This window comes from Phlebotomus papatasi, chromosome 3 (genome assembly GCF_024763615.1).
Source record: "Phlebotomus papatasi isolate M1 chromosome 3, Ppap_2.1, whole genome shotgun sequence".
Lineage (NCBI taxonomy): Eukaryota > Metazoa > Arthropoda > Insecta > Diptera > Psychodidae > Phlebotomus > Phlebotomus papatasi.
In genome coordinates this window covers 55,737,908-55,757,753 of record NC_077224.1, presented here as the reverse complement: position 1 = coordinate 55,757,753, position 19,846 = coordinate 55,737,908, and the positions used below count along the sequence as shown (strand labels likewise).

At 32.1% G+C, this 19,846-nt stretch overlaps 1 protein-coding gene across 1 annotated transcript in view; it reads left to right on the top strand.

The window, feature by feature from the left end:
* The first annotated feature begins 5,898 nt into the window (after positions 1 to 5,898).
* Positions 5,899 to 19,846, top strand: part of LOC129805770 (ras-GEF domain-containing family member 1B) — a 68,020-nt gene continuing 54,072 nt past the window's right edge. The window contains exons 1-2 of the mRNA XM_055853909.1: positions 5,899 to 6,098; positions 15,478 to 16,009. Coding sequence (XP_055709884.1) covers positions 15,824 to 16,009 — 186 coding nt within the window. The 5' untranslated portion in view covers positions 5,899 to 6,098; positions 15,478 to 15,823. The remainder of the gene's footprint in view (positions 6,099 to 15,477; positions 16,010 to 19,846) is intronic.

Here is a 19,846-nt window from a genome sequence, read left to right as displayed (position 1 = left end):
ATATAATATTATTATAATATTTATCACAAAAGTTTTAGATAGCAAAAGTTTGTGACTGTAGTGGCTGTATTTAATATTTTACTAACATTCTAGCATTCTGCTAAGTATGCAGATTACCTTAATTCTATTATTATGAGCTACGATAGGAATAAGTGGTTAAATTTTCAGTAAATAATAAAAAATATTTACTTAACTGCTTTTCAGTCAAGATGGATTTTATGTATGAGTAATGAGAGCAGAAGTGTTCATAGCAAAAGTAAATACTTAAAAGAACACAAAGAAAATATTTTCTTACAAAATAATTTGTTAAAAGATCTTTTAAAATGCAATTAAATATTAAGGTTTTATTCTATTTTATTTTATTTTTAAAGTTACAAGAATTTTACATTTTATAAGTCGAAGTGTAGTGTATTCTTCAAGCTTTAATTTCGGAATTTCAAATTAATCCTTGTATAGGGTGAAATATTACTATTTGGCTAAGTTTAAATGAAGTTGCTAATTCGAGTTTTAAGATCGTGCTATAATTACGAAACAAGTATTATTTCGTGTGCAGTATCATAACGAATTATTATATCTCGTAATTAATTAAAATTAGGGCACTCAATGGGTCAAGTTGTAGAGCACTCGCTCTATGATGCAAGTGTCCCGGGTTCGAATCCCCTTTAGGTCACCAGGAATTTTTCTGGCGTTAAAGGTGTTCGGATTGCATCCAGTGAGCTTCACTGCACTTGATTTCACGGGCATGGGCGGCATGGGACTGACAACTTCATCCCGTACAATAAAGAATAATAATGCGTGTCTAGAAATCCCCTGGTAGGAAGGCCTAGATCCTCCATGGAATGTTGTGCCAGCATTATTATTATTAATTAATTAATTAAAATATACTTTAAATCTAATTCCAGGAAGTATTGAAATATTCACGTTGACCCAAAAAGTTTTTTACTTTAATCATACATTTAAAAGCTCCTAGAAGGTCCCCTGCTGTAAAACCCAGCTTAGAACAACTCTACACAAAATTTCTCTTAAATATCACAGTACTTGCAAAATTTACTTAGGTTCTAATACTTATATTGTAACCAAAAGCACTTACCCCACTTTAATTGTGAATTAATCAAAATTTGTAAAACGAATGGGAAAAATTACACCCGTGACCTATAAAAAAATTCAACTATATGATACCATTAAAAATCCACATTGCAATTTTATTCTGAAAAAAAAAAACAGAGACAATGAATCAACAGAAATATTACTCTTTGAGGTGTAAATCGTGCCGTGCTGCAATAAATCAGAGGGAAATGTTACACCTTTACTGCGGTAGCAGCTAAGAGGAGAATACAGAGTTATTTTTCATTAAATTTACTGTAAAATTTGCAAATAGTCAAAGTTTCTCAAAATGGCTGGGCATATTGTCGTAAATTACAGCCGCAAACTTTATCTCAATATTTTCAATAACATGAATTTAATTAATTTCCCAACTTACCCTCTTGCTTCAACCGTAATTATAGATGGTTGATGTAATTGCAGTTCATTAGCAATTATTTACAGGCCTTAATGGCCATTTGTGCGGCACCATCTTCTATACTTCATCTTTCATGTCCAGCTCAAAATTGGCCTTTAATTAATGGAGAGATTGTAGTATACACAAATTGCAAAAGCTTATGGAAAAATTGTAAATATATTTTGTAATTGATAGATAGTTACAAATTTTATAAAAAAAGGTTATAGGCAAAAATGTGGTGAAATGCTCTAGTACATTTAATTTAGAGAGATATTAGGATGGATGGAACCCCCCCCCCTCCCCGAATGATGCCACTTCCCCATTTAATGTTACCTTAAATAAAAGGGTATGTTTTTCTATATTACGATATTTTCGAATCTTTTATTCAAGGTGGCATCATTCGGGGTATCCATCCTACCTAATTTATAATAATATTGATAGAGTGCTTATTAAAGTTTTTGCAATATTGTTGTAAAATTTAATGATACATAATATTACCAAAGTTGGAGCTAATATAGGTACAGTGGGTGTCAAAAGTTTGTTACGGCTTGTATGTTTGGGAAACCAGGTGGAAAAAAAGATAGAAAAAAATACTTTTTAAAATTTTTCCTTTTGCAAATTAGTTGCCTGTCATCCGTAGATCTTATATATGTATTTTATAAATTATTATAAATCTTATTTCATATGAAAAATAATTGTTTACCAAATGTTGATTATTTTTTTTGCGTCAAAAGTTTGTTACGTCAATTGAAAAAGTACCTCAAAAAGATGAAATGCGTGCAACTAACATCTTTTAATGCAGTTATATTTTAAAGTTATGTCATTTGATAAGAAAATAGTACATTCACACATTTTTAAAATTTTCAATGGTCAATATATGCATATAAACAAAATGATAATTAATAAGAAATAAAATGTTTTTTTGTTAATTTAAAATTTAGGCCAAAATAGCAAGTTACAAAAATTTAAAAGAAGAGAAATTGTTCAGAAACACTCCCGGGATGAATCTGCGTCATAAATTTTCGGTATGGATGGAAAATCCCTACAGGATGTACATAAAATCGTCAAAATTTATGTTGATAAAATATAAGTATATGTGAAAAACACTACTGGCCAGACCCAGGGTTTGATTCAGATGGTTTATAACTGTATTATAAGTATCTCTGATAGTGACCCCATGATATCTGTTCCATAAATTCAGAGTCAGTTGATTACCGAAGGCATACAGGTCGCTATTATTACAAAAATCAAGATGAAATTGAAAAAAATGTCGAGAATGGTTGACTGACTTACGGGATTTCATGGGTAAGCAAGTCCAATATGACTAAAAAGTTGTATTTCTACTTAAAACACGTTAACAAGTTAATTTGCAACATTTTAACCACATTAGTCTTGCCTACCCGTGAAATTTTAAGGACCAGTCAAACATTCTCACGATCTTTTGGAATTTCATATTGACTTTTGTAACAGTAGCGACCTGTATGCCTTCGGTAACCAACTGACTCTGAATTTTTGGAACAGATATCATGGGGTCACTATCAGAGATACTTACAATGCAGTTATAAACCTTCTGAGTCAAACCCTGGGTCTGGCCAGTAGCATTTTCCACATGTACTTATATTTTATCACAATGAATTTTGGCGATTTTATGTGCATCCTGTAGAGATTTTCCATCCATACCGAAAATTTATGACGCAGATTCATTTCGGGAGTGTTTCTAAACAATTTCTCTTCTTTTAAGTTTTTGTAACTTGCTATTTTGGCCTAAATTTTAAATTAACAAAAAAACATTTTATTTCTTATTATTTATCATTTTGTTTATATGCATATATTGACCATTGAAAATTTTAAAAAAGTGCGAATGTACTATTTTCTTATTAAATGACATAACTTTAAAATATAACTGGATTAAAAGATGTTAGTCGCACGCATTTCATCTTTTTGAGGTACTTTCCAATAGACGTAACAAACTTTTGACGCAAAAAAATAATCAACATTTGGCAAACAATTATTTTTCATATGAAATAAGATTTATAATAATTTATAAAATACATATATAAGATCTACGGATGACAGGCAACCAATTTGCAAAAAGAAAAATTTTAAAAAGTATTTTTTTCTATCTTTTTTTCCACTTGGTTTCCTGAAAATACAAGCCGTAACAAACTATTGACACCCACTGTATATCATGAGTTAAATCAGTACCTATTTGTCGTAATTTCCTTTTGACAATAATTTTTCAGAAGATGAAATTTTCAATTATGCTATATTTTTTGAAAAATGAACCCTGAATGCAGTACTTTGGAATCGAAACATAGGCAGGCCAACGAGCTTTCTTAACTGGTGTATTGAGATTTAAGATCTCTTTTCTCCAGGATTAGCTTAGCACGCCGATGACTAGGCCGTGTTTAGCCCAGTGTATCTTGTGCTCATTGGCCACCTTCCCGTTGGAAACATTGGAAAGGTCTTTGTTACAGCTCCCATAATAGCCGAAAATAGTTTTGTCTAAGTTGTCAAAGGTTGTCTAAGTTTCTTGGTGCGCTCTTCTACGCATCACTTAGATTATGTTTAATGATTTTTTTTGGTATAGTGTTGAGATTGTCTGTTGAACCTCTTAATTCAATCTGTTCAAGTGTAGAAAGCCTAGGAGAAGTCTCCAGAGACTTCGTTGCCTAGGCCTTTGTTTGGGCGTGAAGTGGTACTATCCATGGTTTTACTCATAGTCAGGGACTGTTTATCTACGAAGACACGCTTATTCGCAACTAACCCTGATAGGTCTTACATGAGTCCTGCATGGGCCATACAGTGATCCGTCACCTACTGACCCCCGCGGTAGCGTTAGCAAAGCCCTGGGTATGAATTCTGAGATGCGTGAGTTTTTCACGTGAGAAACTCATGACTTTTGGATCGTCTTTTGTAAGAGTTTTGTTAAGTTTTCATGGTAAGTGTCATGTGAAACGCTTAATGCACCTAAGAATTCACAGAATACTTTTTACGAAAACTTTACAAAACTCTAACTAAAGGTGATCTCAGAGCCGTGAATTTCTCACGTGAGTAACTCACGCATCTCAGAATTCCCATCCTGGGGACTGACGATATATTAGAGCCAATAGAGCAAGAGCAGAAAAAGGAAAAGCATTAGTTGCTTTTGTATACTAAAGATTCCAAAAACTTGTTAAAGAGACACCATACGCGGCGTTTCAGCTCAAAAAATATTAAACAAGTTTTATCATAAAAAGGATATTTTTACGATTACTCCAGGTTTGATTCTTATTGGAAAATTGAATTTGTGAAAGCTATTTTGATCATAAATCTGACCAAATATCCAATTATTTTGCAGTGAGATTGACAAAATGGCAATTTAAGTATTTGAAAAGGATATCTAAAATCTCAAGTTTTTATTTAGTGGAGCTAAGTCAAATACAGAGGGTTTTTGGAAGCTCATTTATGAAATCATTTTTTAAATACAAAAACATAATACGATATTTTCATCTTTTATAGCGTTTCTGTAACTGCTTCGGGGGAAAACTTCTGCGTGTATGCAAACTTTTTGGGTGCATAATCTCGAGCTCGAGCCACCCCCCCCCCCCTCACTTCACAAACATGCAGCAAATTATGGCACTTTTATGTCTTTAAAGAACTATAAAAAATATTTTTAATATTTAAAAGAATTGTTAAACAAAAAACAATGGTTGTAAAAAAGTATAAATAAAGAAATTATTTATCATCACTGCAAAATCTAGTAATAAACTTAGTATTAACCTTAGTAATAAAAACAAAACTATCAAATGGTTTTACAGATTCAGTGGAAGCTTTCTTGAATGGCTTTGACTGTTTGGCCTAAATCTATCTTTACGAGTATATCTCGAAGAACCACATGAGGTTTAATATTTAAAGACACCGGATGACCACAACTATTCCAAGCAGCCTATAGGGCAATAGTGTAATTTTATTTATATATCAATTGAAGGTATCTAGAAGGATCCACATATGACAATGTCATAACTTGGCGATAGCATATGGGAATGCCGTCAAGTTTTTTTCCAGGCTGATAGGAAAAGTTCTCATAGGCTCATTCCCTATGCTCCTCGTGTCAACATCCCATGATAAATTCATTGAAGATGACACAGAGACATCCTATATTCCACTTACAATTTCTCTCTCAGATCCACCCTAAAGAAAATAGTTATATGTTGAGATAATAAGTAAAAGTGTGATTTCCTTGGGTGGATATGGTGAGCCAAATAATTTTCTATTAGATGATTTTAGGTCCAATATTATTGTTGACCCCTTTGGCATAGGTTGCCTTTGCGCAGGCTTTGGGGAACGGGAGATTGTGGAACTTGTGGAAATTGAGCACTTCTCCAAGTTGATTTGAAAAGAACGTTGAGGGTAGAATCAGTTGATGTTCGACCACGAAGACGAATAGTGGTGTCCGGTAAAAAAGAGACAAGAGTGTTATTTGATAAGACTGTGAAACATTTACTGGACATTCTTCTGGATTAAATGATGATAAATGTGATTACTTTTCCACCGAATTTTTTGTGTTAGGAGTGCTTTGTGAGTGATTATCGAAGCAGAAAGGTGCTAAAGAAGTGTTGTGAGTAGAGAAAATCTCCAAAATTGGGAGGATAATATATGCTTGTGGATCAATTTGTTGGATTAAGTGAAAGTGTGTTTAAAAGGAACAACCCACAATTTCCCACCGGAAAATCCCCATTGAGCCACAAGACTTATTTAGTGGCAACAAATCCCAAATTGCCACCCTAATGACCTTCTTTTACCTACCTCCCCCTGTGGTATGATGTAATTCCATTGACTTCCCTGAATTTAAATTGATTCCTATTCTGTCAGCTATTGGATTCAGCATTTATCTCCACAGCCAAACCCTCTTGAGTTAGGCCTTACTGAAGATTCTGAGGCACAGTCCCTTTTGCCCCAAACAACTTCTGCAGGGCAAGTACCACATTGTGTGACCAATGTGACGATTTGTATTCTCCACAATTCACATCGTCTTATCACAAATTTCACCCCCAACACTCACTTCTTCATCCACTTTCCCAAAGGGCGATCCCTTTTCATCAGCATCCAGCACGAAAGGTCAATAAATTTTCACATTTTCCTATTCACTTGGGCGATCCTTTGAAAATCTCAGTATTGTTGCCCAAAAGCCAAATGCAACAATAAATTAAATTTCTTCTGACCAATTGATTCTTAGCTTTAGCCTCTATTTCATTTCCAAAAATAAAAAAAAATGTTACAGCAGTTTTTTTCCAAAGAGATAATAAATCTCGGAAAAACTCATAAATTTACAGTTACAATCTTAACTAGTTGCAAAAATAAAGTTGAAAAAGAACTAGTTCGTATGCAAGGACATTTTACTTGCAAATTAAATTTTCCTTCAGTTAAAAAATTCAGCTTGGCATAGGCAAAAGTGAGGAAGATAGGACATTGCTATGCATTTTAAATTTTCCACCATTATCCGATTCGAGGTGAAAGCACTTTTCTGAAAGTGCTAAAAATCAGCGCTTTTCACAAAGAGACATGAAAAATGAATTTACAACACTCATAAAGAGTTGAATAGGAAAGGGTCTGGGTCTGGATATTGTAATATTGCTCACAAGTAAAGTTCATTTTGAAGATAAGAATTTTGTATAACTGCTTCAATTTAAAATCTGAAACTAAAGTCGTAACAGATAAATTGTTTATATTGTTCTGCAGATCACAATTCGCAACGCAATGTTGCAAAATTCTACTTTAAAACATTTTTGAGGAACTAATAAATTCTTAGAGTCTATAGTTTTTTATCCCCTGAGATTTAAGCTACTCAAAATTAAATTTTGAATGAACCTTGCAGTGTTGTGAGTAGTAATAACTACGAATTATTATTTTTTGGTTTTTTTACCGCACAAGGAGAATTAGCGCACCTTTGAATTGGAGCAGCTTTAAAATATAGCTTTTTCTTTTATTTTTAAATGAAACTTAACCTTACTATGATGTAACAAGTAAATTAGTAAAAAAAAATCTTCATAAACAATTTACGAAACTAAAGCACATCATGATAAAGCTCAATTCTATTTAAAAATAGGAGAAAAAGTTCTATTTTAAAGCTGCCTAAATTCAAAGGTGTCCTAATTTCTCCTACATCCTTTTGATTAAAATATTTATCATTCCAAAAATAATTGTGTCATAATGAGAATTTAAACTCTCTGCACTTGAATCGTAGAGTGAACTTTGAATTTCATTAGTATGAATTTCTTATATGAGCAGAAATGCAATTTTCCGCAGTAAATAAATTATTCAATTTATTGGTGAAATCCATTCTGAAATTATATTTTTTCATGGAAATTCTCTTTTACATTCTAACTCATTTTGCATTATGGCGTCTACACACTAGAAGCAATTTTCGTCAAAAATTTCCTATTTTGAAAAATTTTTGAGAAATTTTCTTTATAAAATCATTTTTTTTATGTTCCTGTGTAGACGTCTTTATATCCCACGAGACGTAAAAATTCAAATGATAATTTCTTTTCCTTAAAGGCGTCTACACATTGGGAGCAATTTTCGTCAAAAATTGCGTTTTTGACAGAAATTTGACGTTTCCCCCTACAACGCTGCAGGGAATTTCCTTAAAAAAGCAATTTTTGACAAAAATTGCTCCCAATGTGTAGAGGCCATAAGTCAGAGCTTCAGATTTTTTTAAATGAATTATAATTTTCAGTTAAAAGAACTAAAGAATTTAACAAAAAAGGTATTTAAATAAAAAATAAAAATAAGACCATAATGATAAACGAATTATTGTGAATAATTCTAATGAACCATTATTATAATTCTGTATAATATTTTAGGTCTTAAGAGCTTAATGTGGTCTTGAATACGTTTCAGTCTCTAAAATATTTAAGTGGTTTAAATATTTATTTACTACAATGACGCCGTTATAAAGTTCATTATAAATGTGCTTGGGACAAAAGAACGGTTTTGAATTTATTTATCTTTTATAATAAGTTCTTATATTAATTTACTTTAGAAATATAAAGAGTTGTTGTCTCAGTTTTCTCAATTTAGTGGAGAAATTAAAAATAATATAATGGAAAATTGAAAATTGTTTTTTAAATGCTTTAATTTGATCATTCTCATCAATTAACAGACTTTAATTAATTGAAAATTAATTATATTACTTACCAGCTCAAAGTTGTTTTTAGTTGTTCAATATTATTTATATTGTTTTAATTAAAATAGATTAAAAGACTGATTAGTCTGATAATCATTTCAGTAAATAATCAAGTCACAACACTGTATGATAAGGGATACGGTATTGGGCAATGAGGACGTTGCATAAACGTTTTAAGCGCCACATCGTTGTCAGACTTACTAATAATTTACTAACTCAACAGTAATAAAAATTATTGTAGGGGAGTATAGGGTAGTTTCTTAACTACTTCTTGTTTTTTTTGAGACAATAAGTAGCTTTCTAGGACTTGTATTTTCTAGGAATATCGAGGAAAGTAAGGCACCTTTAAATATGAGGTCCCTCCTTTTTTTATTAAATAAAACTGAGCCTTATAATAACGTAATTTAGCTTCGTAATTGGTTTGTGGAACTAATTTATAGCACAGTCAGGTCTAGTTCCATTTAAAATTAGGAGAAAAAGTCCTACTTCAAATGTGCCCCACTTCACCCTATTCAAAAAAACCTTACGAAGCTGAATATGGTTCACATTCATCTGGCAAATAAGTTTTGAAAAAAAGTTTACCTGCGTGAAACTGCCCTTACGTCTCTTCTGTACTAGAGATGTCGATATACTGATGTAAATATAACCATTAATTGCAGCATGTTTTTTTTTCCAGAAACGCAATGGTTAAAGAGAAGTATTTAAATATTTGTAATACAGGGAAAAGTGCCCATGCTTTGTACGATCCTAAGTTTCGTAATGACTAAATTTTCTTTAAAATATGTGTGATTAGTCACATTTATTGAGAAACATAGGAATACGAAGCTTGGGTTGTACAGAGTATGAGCACTTTCCCTTATAGATTGACTGGCAACATATTACATATTATATTGCCAGTCTAAAAACTGAAATATTTCTTCCACAATAATTTCCATATTGTCGTTTTTTCCTTAATTTGTACATGTGAATTATCTTAAGACATTTAGTTTAGAGCAGCAAAATTTCATCTAAATTCAATACGATCGCATTTTCTGCACTTACAACTAAAATTCTTAGAAGATGCTTAGGCAATTGGTACATTACCAATTATATTTACATCTTTGCCCTACAGCTTTTTACATAATGAATATTTTGACAAGATGAACAAACGTTTTAGGTACGTCAAGCACAACATCGTCAATATTGTTAACATTTTGTATAAAATTGGTAATTTATTTCATTTATTTACTTATTGACTCTCTAAAATATATTTACAATGTGGCCTTTATGCACAACGCACAATAACTTTTGTTTAGTAAACATGTTTTTGACATTTCAGTGAGAGTGAGTGGGATCTTGATCTAGTCATCTCGCTCATTCTCATGGAAAATTCTGAAAACATGTTTACAAACAAAAGTTATTGTGCGTTGGTCATTATAAATCAATATGTTAAAATAACAATCAGAAATTTAAACATTCAAGGTTAATGAAACTTCAACTTTATCTTATCGAAAAGAACTATCTTAAACGTCATATTTTCTTTCTAATGTTATTCTACTTTCAGTCGTATGACTTTCAAGGGCCATAGTAATAACTAAGCCTGTACGTCAAAATTACCAAAATTGACGTCACAAGGACTAACTTTTGCTACTTGGGTAGGATATTGTCTACTTAAATAAATAAATGGTGCATTGCTGAATATTTGTTTTGAGACTAACTAAAACACCTTGGTGCCTAATATTATATATTTTTGGTGCCTTCTGGATTAAGGGTAATTGTACCGAATTTCGGCCAGCTTGCAATTTCTTCCACTTTTTTCTTCCTTAAATTCCCATGAATTTTTAGTTTTTCATACTCTAGAGATTATACAATGCAACAAAAACCAAAAAATGTGGCTTTGACGAACAAGATGATGTAAAAAATACTTTGAAAGAATTCCAAAAAGCCAGGAAACTATGCGAATCAAGGTAGCCGTAATATTAACCAAAGCTATTTCTATATTTTTATTCATTTTAAAAAGTATTTAAGTTGAGAATGATATTAGAGAAAACAAAGACAATAACCCATCTACAAGATATCAGGCAACACCCCTTTCAAAATAAGTACAGGACAAAATTCAACTTAAATTAAAAATATTACATTTCAAACTTAAGGCTTTGGCACTTACATGCAACTATGCCAAAATTTGGTGCATTTACCCTATTTGAATCTTATATTTTGTCTCTCTTACTGTACCAAAAAGGTTTGTGTGCAAGAATTTAGATAAATTTCAGAATTTATTGTTTGTATTGTCTCCATATTTGCAAAAACCCTAATATCGATGCAGTAATCCAATTGCTACCCAAGTTGTTACCCCAAATTGTCTATATCATGAAATTTTTGAGGTTTTGGGGATTGTTCTTTGCTTAGTAATAATATTGTTATACAAAAACTCGTCCTTTAGTCGCAACTGGGTCTTTGTATTTGGAGTGACATAAAATCATGCAGAGAATTTTGTAAGTGTCCCATGAGTAAAACTCGAGGACGCAAAATATAACAAGAAATCCACGAGATTCTTGTTAGTCTCCTTTCTTTCGATTCATGAATAAAATATCGGTTTGTGTCTTACCCAAATCATTTCATTGGGAATCCTTGTGCAAATATGCTGAAATGCGGACAGCGAAGAGTATCCTTTTCGATAAGAACATGCAAAAAGACCATATTATTGATGATGGAGAGGGTGAAAAAGCTGGATAGTTCAATAAATAATCGAAATTTAATATTCGTGGAAAGCGAAATGTCTGAAAAACATTCTTTCTCCACACAATAGTCGTGTTGATTTTTTTTTGTTCCATTTCTTTTGGTACTTTGCTGCCCCAAAAACATATATAAAAAAAAGCTTTTGACGGGTAGAACCGAAGGGAATGAAAGGTCTGCGGGTGGTGATGGGTGGGTGGTTTGTGAGAATTTATAGTTGCATAGAGAGCTTGGAGGGAAAATTCAAAATTGCTCAGTAACAAAGTGCTGGACGCGTAAAAAAAGGTGCACAAAAGGATTTATATGGTCTAGTGACGGTTTTTGTTGCGATTTATTCAAAAGGTGACGTTGATTACACTTTTATTGGCGCTTCCATCTTTTTGCCCCCATCATCCAACGTTACATTCCCCCCCATGGCTATAAATCGCACCAGAAGATGACTGGACAATTTTGAGACCCTTATGCGTCTCCCAAGAATGCCATAGATGAGGGCTTTTGCCATGTCATCGAGTTCAGTGAATAATTTCGCATGCAAAAAGCTTCCTCCTTGCCAGAATTTGAAACATTGTGTACGCCATTCTCTTGTATCTTGCCATTCCCTGAGTGATACTCATCATTTTCCAATCAAATAATTTTCAAACTCAATTGGTCTCCCAAAGTGCCATCAATGGTGCAAGTTCTGTAGAAACTTTCCAAATTTCTCACTTTAAATTTATAATCCATTAATTCTCTAAACAATGAGGAATTTTTCTCTTTTCAAACCCATTTGACCAAAACAATTTAAAAATGTTGTTTTCCTTTTTCATCACAGACAAAAATTATCATTTTAATCTCATTTGGATATTTTTCTGTGCTTTTCGGATCAACAAGAAAAAGGTGGGATTTTCATCAATCCACCCCTAGACAGTAACATCGGATTTAGGATTCAATTTGTCCGGAAATCCACCCACCATGAACCCACAAATCAAAAGCACAAAATAATTTTTAATTTATTATTTTCTCCTTTTTTCCTCAACAAAATAAATTCATTTAAATCCCAACATTGGCAATTGTCCTGCTATTTTCTCCAAATTTTCATTACTGTTTTATTTTCTGTAATTTTTTCTACCTTTCTCTTAAACGTTCAAATCATTATCAAACATGGTTGGTTAGGTATATGTTGCTCCAGGAGGGGTTTAAAAAAAAACTCATATAAAATTCACTTCGTTATGGTAATGTTGTTTTTGAAAGAAGCATAAAATATTCTTCTCAAGCATTTTTTTGTCAAATTCCTTGGAAAGCCCTTTGTAATGAATTATATATAGAATTCTTTATGAAGCAGTGTTCTTAAATATAAAATATTAAATTCCGTTTATCTAACACTAAAATATTTAATAAGATTATTTTATTTTACATTATCCTATAATTGGAAAAAAAATGTCTGCAAGTAGGGAAAATTGGGGAAATTTCACATAGCTCTACATTTTTCCATTACAGATTTTGTTATTTGAAATTGATTTTTGACTGGAAAATGAAAAAAGTTTTTTTTAAAGAGAATAATTTAAATTCATTCCTTTTGTGTCTTGTTACTTAATTCTGAGATAAATTTTAAAGATTTAAATCGAACTTAAAAGTCTGATTTGAAATTTTCCATTAAAGTTATTTTAAATTAAAATCTTATAATTTATTAATCCTCTAAAAACGAGAAGCTTTCCAGCTTTCCCAATGAAAATGATAAACGAAAACAATGAAATGTTAAAACTTCAAACTTTAGAAAATCCAAAGCAACGTATTCAGTGTTCATTTTACCTTTGCGGACGATTGGGACACTTATGTGTCTGTTAAATTTAAAAACTCATTATCACATTGATGAAGACTATCATGATCACGTACGTAGTTTCAGGTTAGAGAAGAATTTTGCTTGCACATCGGTGACCCATTCGTCTGTAAAGGGTTAAAATAAAACTACGAAAATGCTTCAAAAACAAAAACAACATAATATTTAAATAAAATAAGAATCAATATCAACAATATAGTCAAAGGCGGGGTTTCGGTCTAATTTATGCTCTGCAATTTGACTTTATTATTGCCGATGTTTCGATCCTGGATGGGATCTTCTTCAGGGCATTAAAGTATCAAGGAGAACAATTGTTAATTTCACATAAAACACTACTTCCCGATCTTGTACTTTCGAAGCTCTCTCATCCATCACCAGTTGAAGACTTGAAACCAGTTGAAGAGTTGAAGTCAAGCCAGATATACAGATCACCATCCAAACCATGATTTTTTTGGAAACTTATCAGTTTTTAAATCTATAGTTATATCACATCCAGTGCGTGACTTTGCCGGGTAGTTTGCAGTCTTAGTAATTCTATGAAGTCTCCTTTCATATATATTTCATTATTCATTGAGATGCACACTTCGAAACCACTAATCATTTAACCTTCGAGCTCATGTCTTGCCCGTCTAACTTTATGCATCTGTGCGTTCGTACGATGGGGGCCTGGTTGGGCTTTATAGGTCTTCAATCCATTTCTATGTTTGATATCCACAAGACTTTAAGAACATTTAATTTGTTTAGTCAAATCCTTCACAAATGTCGAAGGATTGTCTTTGTAGTGCTTGACCACCTTATTCTCCAAAAATGGATCACTAATAGGGTAGAGTCAGTACTTTTCGCCACCCTTAAGCTTTTATGGCCTCCTTAGGTGTAAAATTTTTGTCAGACTAAAATGAATTATTGTATAACGATACTTTGGATCAACATCTATCTAAATATCTAGGATACTTTTCGAAAGTTTTAGTGAATCTCATTGAAAAATTTGCATTTTCACCAATTGTTCTTGTTTCAGTACTTTTCGCCACTAATTTTAAAATGAATTTAAAATAATTAAGAGACGTGATAACCCATTAAAATAGTAGAATAGAGCATATTATGAGTATAGAAGCACCATTTATTATTAAATTCCTTAAATTAGTTGTTTTATCTTAGGTGGCCAAAAAGTGCTTACATGGCAAAAAGGGCTGACTCTACTCTACTCCGGTTCTTTCGCATTCTGGCTTCAGGGAGTGGTTTTAATGTCGAGTAATCTTAAGAATCACCTTCTGGGCGGTCTGGCGTGAATGATTTTTCCAAGGTCGCTGCATAATTGCTTTCAGAATTTAGGAAACACATGTTAACGATGAGTTTCATTCTCTTTTCCATTGTTATCTCTTATCTTAATAAAAAATGCACCGAAGTTGAAGAAAGTTTTACCAAAAGAAAGCTATAAATATGCTCTAACATTTACATAACGACAAAATGTTCAGTTACTGACGTCTCTCATAAAAATATCACTTGATTAGGAACATTTTTATCGTGGACAGATTAAAACTATTAATCGTATTAGCGTAGGTGATCAATGGTGATTAACATCCAGACCAAATGGTAAAAAAAGCCCTCTTGCGTTACATGTATACAGGTTATGATTTGATTTCCCATAAACTGTAAAAAGAAAATTAGCTCAATTCTATTCTGAATTCAGTATACCCCCGAAGTTTTTTTTAATAATTCTTTGATGACAATATCGATTGGAAAATTGCGAGTATAAAAAAGTTGAGAAGAATTTGGAGAATCATCCAAATTAAATCGTTTGCATATGTAAAAGGCCAGAGACAAACATTTAAACTTTATTCAAGTTAAAGTTTCTAAAATATTACCTATTTAAAGCTTAAACCTTCAAAAAATAAATCTTATATAGATAAATATTCCAGAAAAAAATATATTTTGGAACTTTGCATGCAAAATTTAACAAAAACCTTTTCCTAAAATTTATCCTCACAGAAAGAATCCCTTTTCACTGTGGGTTAAACTTGCCCTGCTGTTTCTTTAAGAAGTCTTAATTCCATTTACAGTTTTCTGAGAAAGGTGGCTGACATGAAAATATGTTGCTACAGAGACGAGTAGCTTATCCTGTAAAACATCTTGAAGCTCATGTGCTTAATCTCTTCGTTTTTCACGTTAGAGTAAAACTTGTATCTAGCTTAGAGTTATGACTCTAAGTACATTCAACTCCAATGTATACGTTGTAACTCATCGAAGTGCGTTGATGAATTTTCTGTCATTCTATTTAAGGGTCTTTTAAAGAGGACAATAGATGTGTTTTTTTTACATTTAAAAAGAAAACTCATTAATCCCGCTTAAGGACACTAAAGACATTGATGGATCTATGGACTGAAATAATTGTAAAATTGTGAATGTTGGTTGAAAGTTAAGGGCTCTCAAAATGAAGTGTCATGGTGTAACTAGATGCTGGCAGGAAGAATGAAATGGATCCACAACAGGTGATTCGTGTGTGTGTTAATCAGGAAGTGTGGTGCAGTTGATGCTGGAAGGGTTAACAAGGAATGTCGCTGTAGTGACCAAATCATCACACACTTCCGCGTGAAAATCTCTGGGTATAATTGTTGTTTGCTGACGTATGGCGATGTACTATTACGCCAGTAAATTGTCGGCCGTGGCATGTGGGGCACGGTGCAAGCAGAGTGTGTCCCAGAGGAACCGGCGCCGTGGTACAGGACGCCGAAGCGTAGGCGGAAGTTGCAGCGAGGATGATGAGAAGGATGATGACAACGATGACAACGATACTGCAGACCATTATGCTACGGTATGTGCCTCGCCAAATAAATTCTTTACCAAAGTCTCACTAAATGAGAGAACCATTCTTTACCTAAAAGACTCCCTCAAATTTTGGGGGAGGCTTTCAATGTGCATGCACACAAGTCAGGGATCACATTTCATGTGGAAAGTTTTTGCTCGAGATTGAACGCGGAGGACTTGTTCTCATTTTTTTTTGCTCTACTCCTTTACAGTTGCGGAGTCTTGAAAAGAATCCCATGAATAGAGATTGTATTCCCCTTCAAATTCACATTTTCCCATCCACATACCATTCGCTAAACATACACTTAGTCAGAGTTGATGATACTTCAGATGAGAGATGAATGAGGACTTGGTTCAATCGCTATACATTTTTTTTCGCAGAAAGTCACAATATAGGTTAATAGGCTTGCATAAGGTGGTGAAAAATTAGCTGTTTTTTTTAATTATTTGGAGAAGAAAAAACGAACAGGTTTCATTAAACATTTGATATATAGTTAAACGTATTTATAGTGTCTAAATTAATTTATGCATCTGTACTACAGTTGTCCCGCTTTGGTGGGAAATGTGCTGCAATTCGTAATTATTGTCTAAAAAAACAATCAAAAAAGTAATTAAATTTACATATAGTATATTGCACAGGTGCATAAAAGAAAATCAGAAAAAATCAAATCGGATTTTTAACCTTTATTTTTCAAAAGTTCATATTTCGGGATAAACTATAGACTTGAAAATGCCGTAAAAAAGTACAAAAAAAAATCAACAATCATTTAGGTTCAATTAAAAGAGAATTTAATTTTGAAAAATAAGTCATTTCATCAATAGATCTAATCGGTTCAATCGGTTTTTTAGTATTCTTTCTCTCAATTCGGCAAAATCGTAAAAATGACAAGTAGAGAAAACACGTTTCAAAGTTTTCAATGTTCGCCCAAGCGCATGCGAACCTGCTCCGCACACCATTGCTTTCATCTCTGTACCTTCGGAAATACTTCTCATAGGCTTGTGTATTTTTTAAGCTTTATTCTCAGATAATTTATCTATCAGTTTAAACTATAACATTTTTTGATTTACATTACATAGATAAATTACATTGCTTTGATATCTCCAAAAATTATCTCCATGTAAGTGCATACATATATCGAAGTTATGCATTTTATGTTATAATGTTCATATTGTTTTGATCTTAAATTTGTAGACCTGAAGAAGGGAACTATTATCCCCAAAACTTAATGTGAAACTAGTAAAGGAATGAATTCTAATGGTTTTCAATAAAACCTAATAATATCATTTAATCGATAAATTATCGGTATACATGCAAATAGTTCACACAACCTGAGAACGCTAAGTTAGTGGTGGCTTTATTACACAAACATTTAATTTCGTAAGAACCTGTATATGTCAAACATTTGCTTTCAAGAGCAATAGCTCAAAAGCAGTATATAAAGAAATTGAAAATTTATATTGGCTTCCGGTCTTCGATAAACTTTCTCACACAAATAATTTCGCTCCTTTGAAATAACAAAGGGGTCGAATCACTTTTTTGCGATTTTCAGATTCTAATGCACTTAGAAAGACAATATAATAAATTTTCAGATGGTATAAGTAACTAAATTTCGTTATTAGAAAAGCTTTTCAAAATTTTAATCTTTTTGATTATTTGCATAATTTTGTTTCAAGTAAAGGGGCACAAAATATATTCACCGTTCAAATTTTTGTGAAACAGGAGACTAACTCAAACAAGTTGATCCCTTGTCATTCTAATTTCAGCAAAATTTGCACATAATTTAAAACGACAAGGAGCTAACTCAGTAAAAAACATGTTTTGAAAGGTAAAAATATAAAAGTTTCTATGTTTATATTAGTGCCATTAGTGCTCATACAATTAGAAAATAATAAATTGTTTTTGTTTAGTCATTAAATTGAGATACTTATTTACACAAAGTTGAATCTTTCATGCTGTCTTCTGAAAAATGGCCGAAAATTAGTTGTCCCCTTGTAGTTTCCAAGGAGCGATTTCATTCTAGAAATTTTTATTTTTTACCGATTTACAACCGATTTTTACTGGTTCAAATCGATTATGCATCGTAAGAAAATGATAGGGAATGTTGACTTGTGGGATGGTGGGATCACTGAAGACCCTAAATGTGTATCTTATCGTTTGAATTCAGAAATATTCCTAGACCGATAGCCCGAAGGCTTTTAAATTTAAGTCAAACTTAAATATTTTAATTTAATTTGTTTTCCATAGTTCGAAGCAAATATATTTCTTAGAGTTTAAAAAAAGTTCATCAAAAAAAAACTAGTGATAAACTCCGGTAAGCTTATGTTCTTAGATTATTGTCAGGGAACCTCGCAATGTTTGCAGCTTGAAGTGCTTGCGAATTCGATTGTGAGATTTTAAATCTTTTGGGTTTAAGACTTATAGGACTTTTGCAATTGTTATTTTTTTTGGAAAATATAAAAAACACTATTATGGGCCCTTGAATTTTGAAAATTGAGATTTTTACTTCACCCTTCGAATTGGTTAGCATTTCACAGGTGAATTTATGAGTTTACATCCTTTGGATTTATCTCAAATATCTGGTTCTTCTCCTCCTTTATGCTATAGCTGACGTTTCAGAGCAGGATGGCTCCTTCTTCATGTGTGAAATATAATATAAAGATACATTTACAAAATATCATATTCTTGAATTCATTATTTCTACTTGAAAATTAATAGGAAAAGAATGTCAGAGAATTCTTTCACTATCACTTTATAATTATTATGGACGATGCGCATATGAAGGTGGTTACATTGGGACACAGTTTTTTTTTAATATCTCTGCACAGTTGTGATAAGCCTCCTTATTAGGTGAGATTCTTAATAATTTCATCTATTTCTTCTTTGAATAAGGAGCCATCCCGCTCCGAAACCTTGACCATAGAGAATAAAGGAGCAGAAGAATCAAATAGAATTTCCATGTTTCTCTATTTTTATCAAGTTATCGACTAAAGTCCATATAGTATCTCAAGACTTTTCAGTTTAAAAAAAGGAGTAAAAGTTATTGGCAAAATTGTTATTTTGCTGTGTTATAAAATGTTACGAATAAGCTTTTAATGGCTTTACAATAACTACTGAACCACTTTGAACTTCAAACGTTTACCATCGAAGAATCCATTTTTCTCAAAAGACCTATATTTTTCCCACTATTTTCAATAAAATTCAAAAATTATTAAACATATCCTTGCATCAACAATTGTTGTAATTTACTCTAAATCAAAATTTCTTGTATAATCTGTGCACTTCAATCAGGGGGTTAAAAACTCTGAAAAATGCGACGATTTTCAGTGCTTTTTTTCTTGCATTTTTCATGTACTTATTTCTAAAACTGCGTCGTCGGTAAACAATTTTGGGTATTTGTTAAACTACAAAAATATTAATTTAGATTTTATTTTATCTTTGTATATTTGCTAAATCACCCTAAATTAACCAAAACTAGCCATAGAACTTAAAAGTTTTTGAGCACTTTGAGAAACAATGGAAAACATAGTAAATGTTATGCTGCTGATACAAGTTATATGTGACGAGGAATTTGAAACTATTTCTGAACTAAGTATCAATTTTATAAAATAATTCCATGAAAATGATTTTGAGAAAGAAGTACGATTAATAATTGTACATGCAGTTTTTTTTGTATCTATCGGTTCAACTCTTACTTATAGTGATTTTTTACGTAAAATTTTAGTATTATTAAATAAAAATGGAAAAATGAAAGACTTTTTAGGCAGGAAACAAACTATCAAATGAGTCATATTTAATTCTACTTAATCAAATTTCAGGAAAAAATTGTATTGAAAGCAAAGGCCT